We start from the raw sequence: 13090 nt of genomic DNA, 5'->3' as shown, positions 1-13090 counted from the left end.
ACGCAATGCACGCTTTCTGTAGCGTTGCTATGGAAAGTGCAGCCCCCCTGTCTACGAGCGGAGAATCATTGCGATTCTTCACTCGCGGCCGGCAATTCGCAGCATGCTGTGAATTGCCACGATTCTCCACGGTCAGCCTATCTGTCAGATAGGCTGACCGCGGAAATCTGTCTGCAGACTCCTGCTCCCGGGCGGCGGAGATACGCCATGGGATACCGCAACGGCCATGGACAGGCAGTCTAAAGGGGGTTGTCCAGGGTAAGCCGGCGGTGATCCTGCATATGGCTGCGAAATTGTACTGCGCATGACATTGTATCTCAGGCACGCTGTCATGCGCAGTCCACATTTCCCACACCATTGCAATGAAACGGCTTATATACACAACTTCCATACGCAATGTAATTGCATATGGGCACGCGTAGATATGTGCCCAGAGAGCAATGGGCTCTATCGTGGGTATATATGTGGCAAATAGAACATACAGTGTACTTTTTTTGCACTCACATATTACGCAATTCCGACACACTAATGTGGAACTGCGTAAGGTAATGTAAATTGATTGTCTGCGAATTACCGCGTATCCCACGGGCGCACAGCTCACGCGTAATATGCTGTGTTTATATGCCCATGTGATCCTGACCTAAGACAGAAGTATTCATGTGCAGGCTTGAATCCTTACTGGAGGGGCAAGGGGATAGCATTATACTTTGCCCCCAATCCTACCCCCTATACCCTCCAGACTATCCATGAATTCTGATCACCGGAAGGGGGAGGGCTCATACATCCCGGTAGAGCCGAAGGCCTCATTCATACGGCTGTATGCATTGGATCGTACACAAATGCACGTCTGTCTGTGCAACAAAGGTCATCCGGAAACAAGTCACAGGTTTCTCGTCTCGGCCCGGAAGTGCTGAGATGGGACAACCCCCACAAAACGTTACACGTAAACTCACAGTTAAGGCCCATTAACACGAAGCAATGATCGCTCAAAAGCGATCTTTTGAGCGATAATCGTTGCGCCTAAACGCGCTGCCATCGTGCACTTTTTGTGCACTGCTAGCTGATCGTTAAATTCAGTCCAGCCTAAAAATCATTGTGCGGTCTTATCAGGACCACATGCTGAGTTCTCCGTGGGTAGCGCTGATAGTATTGTTTCAGCTATTTAACCTGTCGGAGAACAAAGGAGCTGAATGCAGATAAGAGCCCTCGGGCTGTTAACTGCATTCAGCTGAAGGCTTCATTTGCACGTTAATAAGCTGCTAAGTAGCTGAGTAGCAGTCACTGAAACTGTCGTTTCAGCGATTATCAATCCGTGCTAATGGACCTTTAGGCTACAATTCAGGCAAAAATGATGGAAGAAGATATGAGAGTGAAAGGGTAGTGTCCAATTAGCCGGCAGATCAACAACAGTCCGGAACAGATGGTTTTATTTTGTGAGCACTACATACAGCAGGCATCCACACTTTCTACCTTTTGTTCCATATCCAGGACATATCTCGTGGGCAGTTGATCTGCAGCGAGATTGCTGTAATGCCTTAATAGCCAGTTAGTAAAGATTCCGCTAATAAGAAAGTACAGGATTAATTATATGCTTGCTTAATCGGTCGCCTGACTTAATTGCTCCTAAGTAAAGATAAACATGTTTTTAGAAGGAAAATAAAACATGCAAAAACCACGTCAAAACTGGGAGAAAAAAAAAACTTTACTATGGTAACTAAAAGGTACACTTTATACATTTAAAGTAAATTGAAAAAAGCTTTACCCAGAAGCAAAGGTTAACTTCCATCATCTGGTGCAAAGACTCAGTCTTGTGTTCCCCCCTTCTAATGGCATTTCCCTCCATTCATCCTGCAAAAGTCTGGCGAGTTCACACAACGAAAATGTACGCTGTTCATATTTCCTGACCCATCGTTCCATTTCATCCCAAAGATGTTCAGGTCGGGACTCTGTGCAGCCAGTCATAGTGTGGAACATTATAATGTCAAACCAATGTAAAACTGCGTAGAATGTATGACAAAGCATGTTGTCTTGTTGGAAGTATTGCTGACCATTCCCAAAATATTGGCACATTGTAGGCAGCACATTATTGACTAGATCGTCAAGGTACACCTCTGTGTTCATGGTTCTTGCCACTACAACCAACGGACCGAGATTGTGCCATATAAAACATCCCCAGACCATACATAACTACAACAAGCTCGGACAGAAGGCATTCCCCAGGCATCCTCCACACCCAGCTACCTCCATCAGAACCCGGTACCTCCATCAGAACCAGGTACCTCCATCACTCCAGAGAACGTTCTTCTGTCCAATGATGACGCTCCTTGCCCCAAACCGATGCATTGAAAGAACATCTGCAGGATTGATTGGAAAGGAACGCCAGCAGAAGTGTACCAGACGTTAGTAGGACGTATGCCACACAGGCAGTATCCGATGTCATTAAGTCAAAAGGATCCCCACCAAGTATTAAATATGGAAATAACTACTACTTTTGGTTTTTGCTCAGGTGAGCAAGAAAGAATGAGAATGCATGTGCCATAGATTGGAAAACGAAGACTAAATGGCATATTCAGTATATACGATGGCCATCCATCTGAGGGCTACATATTCCATTATCTAATCTTGGTTAACCTGATGTTCACCCGTAGTGAACCTCCATTTTAAATATTCTGTTCTTGTAGCAAGTTATGCATTTGTAACCAATCTACATAAGGAGAATTAGCTTTACTGTAAAACTCGAATGCTGTATCTCTATTATATAAGACAATAAGCTTTGGGTTTTCTTAGCTACATACCTGCACAAAACACTCCAGGAACCTCACTCCTCAGGATGACAGTCCTCACCTTGTTATTACCCTTCAGTGAATCAACAGCCTTCAGCATCTATTAAGAAAAAAAAAAATGAGGAATTCAGGAATCTAAAAAGCTACTTTCTCTTGTTCACATAGTTGCTCAGAAAAGTTGTTGAAGCGTCTGACCGAAGCTTGTTAGTTTGTTTGTACACAAAAAGGCAATTGTTCATTAGTACCTTATTTCCCCAATCCCAAGAATAAGCCCTAGCTTTTTTTTTTTTCAGGATTTTCGGTGAGGCTTGAAACATAAGCCTGAGTTACATTACAAAAAAAAAAGGAAATACATTAGCTAGCACGCTCAGTCCAGGTCTCTCCCGCTGCTCTCCAGAGCTTTGGCGCAGTTACCACAGTCCTCAGCCGCTCATACAAGATCACTTCCTGGTCCCACCTCCAGGAAGCAATAGCTGGGATTGGTTCTTTGAGTGCTGCATTAATTGGTTCTTTGAGCACAGTGGCTCAGCCAATTACAGCCATCCCGTTGTGGAGGCGGGATTTTTGAATTCGCTGAGCTGATGCATGCACTGTGCGCAATGATACATTAGTTTACAACACGCCACGATGTGCGATACATTAAGTCCTATGCTGTATAAGATATAGGGCTTGCTAAAATAAAAACTCATTGATACAACACTACAGCTATGACCCGATAAAAGCACATAACCAGTTAAATGCAACCTAGGCAACACGAAACAAAAATTAAATTCTCGGGAACATAAAATAAAAAACCTCTTTTATTACTTAGTGTTATTTGTGTATGAATGTTCATGTTAGGCAGCTTGCACGTCTGTGTGAGGGCTCAGTTCAGGGTTTCTGCCTCTCTGCTTTATTTTTGGAGGAGAGAAACGGATATAAAATGGAAAAAACTGATTAGTTTCTCCCCCCACCCCTCCCCCACTTATTTCAACGGGGTTTAAAAACAAAATGCAACCGGAAAGGCTTCCGTTGCTCCCATTCCATCCAGTTTCTGCTTTTTGGACGGAAAAATCATGCTGCAGATTGCCCTTGTTAGGTGAAGATTGACTATTAAGATACAATTAGGGGGCTTAAACACATTGACGTATTTTTCTCCCCTTATACGGCCGTGACAATCACAGCCCAGAGAACAGAGGGACTGATGTGGATACAATTCAGTAGTGACGCCTAGGCTAGTTCCATTATTTTAAAAAACACAGAAATTACGAAACTGATGTAGTGACCAGGATTAGGCCCGCCTGCTGCGGAATCGGAGGTCGGCGTCCACACTGCGAATTCGCAGCTACCGCCCATTACTTACTATGCAGATCCGCTGCTTCCTACACACGAGCGGAAATCCATTGAGATTTCTGCTCATGGAGGAAAAACCACAGCCTGCTCCATTTTCATGCGGGCTCCGCACGGACGGTTTCCATTGAAGTGAATGGAAGCCTTCTGTCCTAGAGTCCATCTGCAATAAACACTGCAGACAAGTCGCGGATTCCACACCATTGCCCAGTGATGACACGGTTCTACCTGCAGTACAGAAAAGGTATCGGCAATGCAGATACGTGCGGATGCCACTGCTGCCAGAGCCGGATTCCGCTACGGAATTCTGCATGCTGAACCTGGCTCTGCCGTGTGCAGGCGGCCCTATAGACAGAGACAGAAACAGAGTCATGACAGGATAAACATAAATGATAAAAAATCCACACTTACCGACTTCACCAGACCTTTACTGATGGCATTCTTCGCATGCGGTCGATTTATCCCAAGCACCGCAATTCCTAGTAAAGTAAAAAAAATATATATAATTATAATTGGTTAAAAACTTAAGAATACAGAAGCCTAAAAGCAGGAAAGACTGCAGTTAACCACAATATCTCATTCATCCAATGTCACACGTGGGGTAGTCCCGGGGGCACAAGATAGCAAATAATGTGTCCTTGTGTAGACATGCTTTAGTTGTAGCATTTTATTTTCCTTATTACATGGTGTCTCTGTAAGGCCAAAGAGTCACAATGTTTAAACAAATCCCCATTTCAGCATCCTAGACCCCTGTCAGAAGGGGCATACTGCAAGCAATAGGGGGGCTTTAATCTGCAGAATAGTGGCGGCACAGGTCGGTGACCGCTGGCCGCCCAGTAGAGAGGGCAGAAATGTTTTTTTCAATGAGTGCTGTGCATACAACAGACGCAGAGCCGCTGATCATGTGACTGCCAGGACAACTATGACAGAACTGACGGGTCTAACTAGACTCAACACAACCGGATTGTGACAAGAGTTTGAGTTTTATTACTTGATTGATTGTCTACAAGTGTGACTTAAGGCCCATTTAGACCCAACGATTCTCGCTCAAAAATCGCTCAAACCCGTCTTTTGAGCGAGAATCATTGGATCTAACAGCAGTTTTCATTAACGAGCAAGCTGAAGGAGAACGATCTGCCTTATCAGTGCCGCGCAGTGAGTTCATAGCAGGATACCGCTGATACTGTTGTTTCAGCTGGTATGCCGCTCTGTGAACACAGCAGGAGTATGCAGAAGACAGCACTCCAGTTGTGTACTACATACCCTGCACGGAGCACACAGCTGTATACCAGCTCTGCGCTCCGTGAACACAGCCGGAGTATACAGAAGACAAGCAGTCTTTAAATATAAGCCCTTCCCTGAAAATCATCCCTATCAAGTGTAGAAAATAAAAAAATATATGTACTCACCTCTCAGTCTCTGCCAAGGCTCAGCCGCATGTACCCGGGTCGCCTCCCTGCACTGCTCTGAAGTTCTTTCATCTGCTGAAAGAGCTGTATCTGATTGGCTCAGCGCATCACAGGCAGCATTCGCCCATTCATTGAATTCAATGAATGGCTGAGCGCTGTGACCAATCACAGGCAGTGCTTAGCTGTCATTAATTGAATGGCTGAGCGCTGCCTGTGATCGGCTGAGCGCTCAGCCAATCAGATACAGCTCTTTCAGCAGGCGGGGCTTTTAAATCCACGCCTGATGAAAAAGCTTCAGAGCAGTGCAGGGAGAAGACGCGGCTACACGCGGCTGAGCCCGGCAGCGGCGGAGAGGTGAGTATATATTTTCTTTATTTTTTACACATGCTATGGATGATTTTCAGGAAGCGCTCTGAGAAGACAACAGCTATATGCAAAAGATAGTGGTCCCGCTTGTCTTCTGCATACAGCGTAAGCCTTCATTTACACACTGATGCAAGGTGAACGCTCAAAACTGCCGTTTGAGCAAATTTTGAGCAATCATCTTGCCATGTAAATGCGCACAACGATTATTGCTCAAAAGATGTCCTTTGAGCGATAATCGTTGTGTCTAAATGGGCCGTTAGACAAACACAATCGGACCACATTTTATTAGTAATCTATGTAGAAATCCTGGTGATTCCAGAGGGTTCACTTACTTTAGCTTCCAACTGTATGTCCCAGAATTGTTACTGCTATTGCTATAACGGATATATATAGAACAGAGAAGACCAATTCATCTAAAAATAAATGTATATATAATGGCAGATACTGCATTTCGGTCTTCTTAGGTTACTGTATATATGTATATATCAGTTTGTGATCTTTGCCCTCTTTAATTTTAAGATATTTTTTTTAATCCAGATTTTGTAACAAATATAAACAATTTGTCATACAGCATATGAGAACATTTCAGAATGTTGTGATACAGCTCGGTGTTAAAGCAGAGAGTCCTGTGATTAGTGAAAGTGTGTCCGCAAGTCTGCTTATCCCCCTAAGGCCGCCTGCAGACGGGCGGGTCGGATCCGGCGGCAAGAATTCTTGCCGCGGGACCCGACCCGAGCGCCTGCAGGGACCAGCGCGTACTCATCCGCGCCCGGTGGCCCCGGCTCTTTCATGTGTCGGCTGCCGCCGCATGCGCAGACCGGAGCCGGCGGGCGGGTGAGTGACGTTTCTGTGCGAGGCTCTGCAAGCCCCACACAGAAATAGGACATGCCGCAGTTTGTTTGCCGCGCGACATTTCGCACGGACGTCTGCATAGGAGTGCGTATTGTAATGCACTCCTATGCAGGCTTTCAGTGGCGGAAATCCCGCGGGGAATCCCGCCGCGGGATTTCCGCCCGTGTGCAGGCAGCCTAAGGCCCAGGCTGTTTTGTCCTAAAGGACCAGACATTATTTAGGAACTTTACCCATGTGGTGGTTTTACTGCTCCGTTTTTTTTCCTTCAGCTACCAAAATTATTTTTCCAGCATTTTTTCGATACATATAGTGATTTTTTTATATCTTTTTTTCACTGACACTTTTTTCTGTTTTTTAGGTTTTTTTGGGGAGTAGAAAGCTGAAAACAGTTTTTTTATTTGGAGTTTTGCCCATCTGTATCACATCTTGTATCCAAGCTAGAGGCGGTACAACACGGTACTAGAGCCTCCATGCCCATCTGTATCACATCTTGTATCCAAGCTAGAGGCGGTACAATAGGGTACTAGAGCCTTCATGCCCGCCTGTATCACATCTTGTATCCAAGCTAGAGGCAGCCCAATAGGGTACTAGAGCCTCCATGCCCGCCTGTATCACATCTTGTATCCAAGCTAGAGGCAGCCCAACAGGGTACTAGAGCCTCCATGCCCGCCTCTACCACATCTTGTATCCAAGCTAGAGGCTGTACAACAGGGTACTAGAGTCTCCATGCCAATGTTTCACATCTTGTATCCAAGCTAGAGGCGATACAACAGGGTACTAGAGCCTCTATTCCCGTCCATATCACATCTTGTATCCAAGCTAAAGGCATTACAACAGGGTACTAGAGCCTCCATGCCCGCCCGTATCACATCTTGTATCCAAGCTAGAGGCGGTACAACAGGGTACTAGAGCCTCCATGCCTGACCGTATCACATTTTGTATCCAAGCTAGAGGCAGTACAACAGGGTACTGAAGCCTCCATGCCTGCCCGTATCACATCTTGTATCCAAGCTAGAGGCAGTACAACAGGGTACTAGAGCCTCCATGCCTGCCCGTATCACATTTTGTATCCAAGCTAGAGGCAGTACAACAGGGTACTAGAGCCTCCATGCCTGCCCGTATCACATCTTGTATCCAAGCTAGAGGCGGTACAACAGGGTACTAGAGCCTCCATGCCTGCCTGTATCACATCTTGTATCCAAGCTAGAGGTGGTACAACAGGGTACCAGAGCCTCCATGCCCACCTGTATCACATCTTGTATCCAAGCTAGAGGCGGTACAACAAGGTACTAGAACCTCCATGCCCTCCTGTATCACATCTTGTATCCAAGCTAGAGGCGGTACAACAAGGTACTAGAACCTCCATGCCCACCTGTATCACATCTTGTATCCAAGCTAGAGGCGGTACAACAAGGTACTAGAGCCTCCATGCAACTCGTATCACATCTTACATCCTCTCTTCAAGCGTTCAGTTTTCCACAGTAAATTATCACTTCGCTCCGATATGGTAATCACTATTACCTTTTGTAGTTATTCCCTTCTATCTGAATAATTGCCTTCAGTTGGACCATGCGATATCATGGTGATCCCCTGGGAATTACTTGCCTTTCTGTTCTCTCAAGGGGTAAGCAGAGCTCAGTCACCAGAACTTCCCCTGTGATGAAATTACATGGACTGTACCACACATGCTGTCTGAGGGGGGGGGGGGGGTCATTAACTCCTCGTTATAATAAAGGAGATCACAGCTCACCCTCTAGAACTGTATACTTATGATCTTTAGCTTATTTAGGAGGATGTAGATGTAAATTATATTTAGACTGTCCACCCAGCAGGCAAAGATGGTTCTGTCTGTAGCTGCTCAAGTAATGCTGTGCTGATGAATCATAGCAGAGAACACAATGTATGCAACATCAAGATGTTGTCTGATAGACATCAGACAGGAGGCTGCACTACACGGAAGTGACGGCAATATATAGAGGAGACCTCCAGAGCATTAGTTGAGGGATGGAAAACTTTTTTTCAGAGGAGTACTCCTTTTAAGCCCTTCAAACCTCAAAAGGCGTCTGTTACTGATAACTAGAAGACTGTAGACCATGTGTAAAATGCAACAGATATGATGGATGGGCACTATGTTCTTGGGGAAGGCAGTGTCCTTTGTTTTAATTGCCATATATGTGCAATTACTGTACTCGTTTTGGATACCCAGGGAGTGTTTTGCTTTTCGCAGTGTCTCCCTCCTGTGTATTATTTGAATAACTGTATATTCTGAACTTCTATGTGTACATATTCATTCACAAGTCTGTCTGAATGATTCACGTGAATGTCTTATTTTATTCCAACACTGAGATTCAATTAAATAAAGCAGGCAGACCTTTCATTTGGGAGAGGGTCCTCAGCCTTTCAGGAGCCAATCCAGTTTTTCTGTTTCTGCTAGTAACCAGAATAAGTGTGAACTCTAGCAGCTCTGCCCCTTCATTCTAAAAGCCATCAGAGCTCCAATGGCATTTCCTCGTCATGTACCACCAATGTCTATCCTGCGTCTGGCGACGGCCACTTTCCTAATGGTGGTGTAATTCACCCCAGAATGAGTATTCACAGACCCAGCTAACTTTGGTACTGCTTTCTGTGGCTACAATCATGACACGCCTAAACTAGAATAACTCGGTGAACTGTAACGAATAGGTTCACTCTCCGAGTACATGACCTATCCGATAAAAGGCGTCACACGCTGTGCCGGAGTGCTGTGTTCTGTGCACACTGTACAACCCGTTCATACTTCAGAGCCAGGACAGAAAGCATTTGGACAAAGGAAAGGCTAAATACATATTCGGGTACTTGAATATTTGTTATAAATAGCAATGTTCTCTACAAATGATTGGGTTGCTACGGTAACACTTGCTGCTTTTATCACATTCCTTCTGGAGCTCCGGCAATAACTACGACGTGCATTAATACCTTTGACATTACCTACGCCAGAGCAGAACATTGAAGTAGGGATTACTACAAGTAGTCAATGACTCACTGCTCTGCAGGGGCTCGAGACACCATGAAACGCACAATAACAAGCCTGACATCTCCATTCAGTACCTACACGCAGCCATTCATGCAATAAGACTGCTAGAACATAGCCAATATACAGGATGCAATAAGCCCATGTATTGCCAGGCTGCTCAGGAGCTACATGTCTGTCACCGTCAGCTCGATTGTCACATTTGTTTCTATGTAAAATCTTTTCTCATCGTAATTCTAGCATCCTTTACAGTCCGCGCACGCGGGGCGGATACAGGGGCGATTTTCCACCACGGAATTGAAAGTGAAAAATCTGCAGTATATTCGGAGCAGCAGCAAAGTGCATGGGATTTACAGGAATCTCATCCACACCCTGTATTAAAAATCCGCAGTATGGCCATTTATGCAGCCAATTGATCGCGGATTTTCCCCAATGAATTCCATCGGGAAGTAATAATCTGCAACAAATCCAAATTTGTTTTTTTTTGTTTTTTGTTTTTTTTTTTAATTTTACAAAACTGTAAAATCCTTTCCCTTGCCTTCTGCATCTTCTCCACGCTCCCATGCTGTACTCTGCATCCTGGCCTCCAGTGATGTGTCGTATGGAAGCATGGTGGCTGACGTGGTCACATGGGTTGAGAGGTCATCACTGCAGACCAAGGGAGTGAGCAAGGGTAAGTAGGAGATGGAGATGGCGAGCGGCTATTTTTTTTCGTTTTTTTTTTCCTCTCAATCCATAGCAGAAAATTTGCAACAAATGGTATGGATTTTGGTAGAGATTTGCTGTAGAATTTCCAGATGGATTTTCTGCAGAAAGCCCACCCAGTGTGAATATACCCCTAGACTTCCTAATACATACATTTTACTCTATGCAGCCCACATATGTTGTGGCTTTCTGTGCAGCAGACGGCATTGTATCTGTATGCTCCTGTGAAAACCAGGAAGGCAGGTCGGCCAGCATGGCTTCAGCATCCACTGCCTGGGCAATGAAGACGTCGGCCAGTATAGGCTTTTTTTTTATACTGGTAGTTTTTTAATTGGATTGCAAGTGCAGGAGGGGATATGTTGTGTTCATCCTGGATGTTTTTCATGATCTTCTGTAATGGTGATGCATGAGATTATTTTTTAAACCATGTATTATTTTTGACTATTTGCTCTTAAAAGAGTTCATTTATTGCTTTATAAATCGATCAGGTCTGGAAATTTGTTGAAACAGTCGGATGCTACATTGTAACAAACAGAATGAAGGTATGCTCACATCATATCTTCATAGCAGAATGGCTACGGAGTTTCTGCAACAGAAAATTCGCACCAAAATTCAAGTTAAATTCTAAGTAAAAAATTGCAGTATTGGTGCTGATTTTGGCACAAATCTGCAGAAAATCTGCATCAAAATCCACACCAAATTATGGGGTTTTTTATGCAGGTTTTGTTGTGGATTTTTTGGTGTGGAAATGTTGAAGGTTTCATCCACAGGCTGCGGAAAAAAATCCGCTGTGAGAATGGACCTGCGCCGTGGAATTTACATCTGCAGCATGTCAATTTTTAGCAATGGATTAGTGGTGCGGATTTCACCTCTTCAAATGAGAGGGTGAATTCTTCACCAAATTCCACATCAAAATCCACACCATTTGGTGCAGATTTTGCGCAGCGGATCTGTTGCACTCCATTGAGAGCGCTAAAAATGAGTGCGGATTCACAGCAAAATGGGATGCAGGGAGGTTCGCAGATTTTGGTGTCTCTGCAACACAATCCATGTCAATATCCCCGTCATTTTGTGCAGACGTGGGGTTTTTATTGGCTTGTAGTTTTTTTTGTCTCAGAACGAACAGAGATGTAAATGTTTAAAAATACAAGTTAAAGGGGTTTTCCAGGGAGAATACTATGCATAGACATCGTAGGTGGAGCAGTGGAAGTCTCTGCGCCGACCTCTGTGTATTTGCGGCACTGACAGCATGCACCGGCTCAGCTGATTGGTCGGGGTCCCAAGCAACGGACCACTGCCGATCAACTATTGATAACCTATCCTAAGGACAGATCATCAATAGTATTCTCACTGGAAAACCCCTTTAAACTGAATGTTTCCCCATAAAACTATATATCCATCTGCTCCACTCCTCCTCCTCTATAACATGATGCCGGCAGTTTTGACAGCGTGTTCCAGCTGACAGATTCCCTTTAAGGTCTGAGAATATTTGTATTGTTGCAGAAGACAGCCTACACGTTTGGCATCTCTGTACCACTTTACCAAGCTGTCTAAGAATATACTATATACATGGCTAAAGACACGATTGCTAATGAAAAAACATTATGTCACTGGATGAAACACGATGACCAGTTGTAACCAAGACATTTTTTCCTAAAATAGAGGTGAAGTAGCAGATCCTGGAGACTGACCCCTCTGCATTTGTCAAAACGTTAACAAGGAAGATACAGCCTACGTCAACACGATCCGAAGACAGACACGCTGTGGGGTAAATATATCAACTAATCAACAGCACTCCGGGAAAACGGTCTCTTTCATGGATGAAATAATTGTGACAAACAGATGAATGCATGGACTTGCTGATATCTATGGTATTGGGAAACAATGCATGGGATGTACCTGACCAACGTGTCATGTGTCCTCCTACCTGGAATACATAGAAAACCAAGCCCAGATATACAGCAGCCTCACAATGCTGACAATGCTGTAAACCTCTAAGTGGGGAACAGATACAAATTACATGTAATAAATAATGCAGATAACTTTAAAAAAAAGCAAAACACAGACCGACACTTTTTTTTTTTTTTAATTTATATTTAAATGGTCACTAGCTAATATGATAAACAGCAAAAGTACAAATCACTTTATTTACCTAAAATTACATTTTTGTGCTTGCAACTAGGTGTATTCCTTCCTTCTAATTTGCTGTACACTGCCTGTTGTCAAGTGAGGTCCATCTCTAGTAACAAGATGGATAAGAGGAAGCAGTGAAGAGAAGGGTGATGACTAGAGATGAGCGCGCATACTCGCTAAGGGCAATTGCTCGAGCGAGCATTGCCCTTAGCAAGTACCTGTCCACTCGAGAGACAAGGTTTGGGTGCCGGCACGGGGGAGCGGTGAGTAGCGGCAGTCAGCGGGGGGGAGAGAGAGAGATCTCCCCTCCGTTCCTCCCCGCTCTCCCCCGCAGCTCCCTGCCGACACCCGAACCTTGTCTCTCGAGCGGGCAGGTATTCGCTAAGGGCAATGCTCGCTCGAGCAATTGCCCTTAGTGAGTATGCTCGCTCATCACTAATGATGACTCATGCTGCCCATAGAAGTCTATGGAGAGAGAAGGGGAGAAAAGGCAGAGAAGAAGT

General features: G+C 44.7%; 1 protein-coding gene across 1 annotated transcript in view; it reads right to left on the bottom strand.

The window, feature by feature from the left end:
- The window catches only part of AUH (AU RNA binding methylglutaconyl-CoA hydratase), a 138776-nt gene that overhangs the window by 118857 nt on the left and 6829 nt on the right, over positions 1-13090 (bottom strand). Inside the window, exons 2-3 of the mRNA XM_066604049.1 lie at positions 4524-4591; positions 2796-2883 (exon numbers count right to left, since the gene is read on the bottom strand). Coding sequence (XP_066460146.1) covers positions 2796-2883; positions 4524-4591 — 156 coding nt within the window. The remainder of the gene's footprint in view (positions 1-2795; positions 2884-4523; positions 4592-13090) is intronic.

The sequence above is a fragment of the Eleutherodactylus coqui genome, chromosome 5, assembly GCF_035609145.1.
Source record: "Eleutherodactylus coqui strain aEleCoq1 chromosome 5, aEleCoq1.hap1, whole genome shotgun sequence".
Taxonomy (NCBI): Eukaryota; Metazoa; Chordata; class Amphibia; order Anura; family Eleutherodactylidae; genus Eleutherodactylus; species Eleutherodactylus coqui.
The sequence above is the reverse complement of the archived record's forward strand: the minus strand, read 5'-3'. Positions and strand labels throughout refer to the sequence as shown.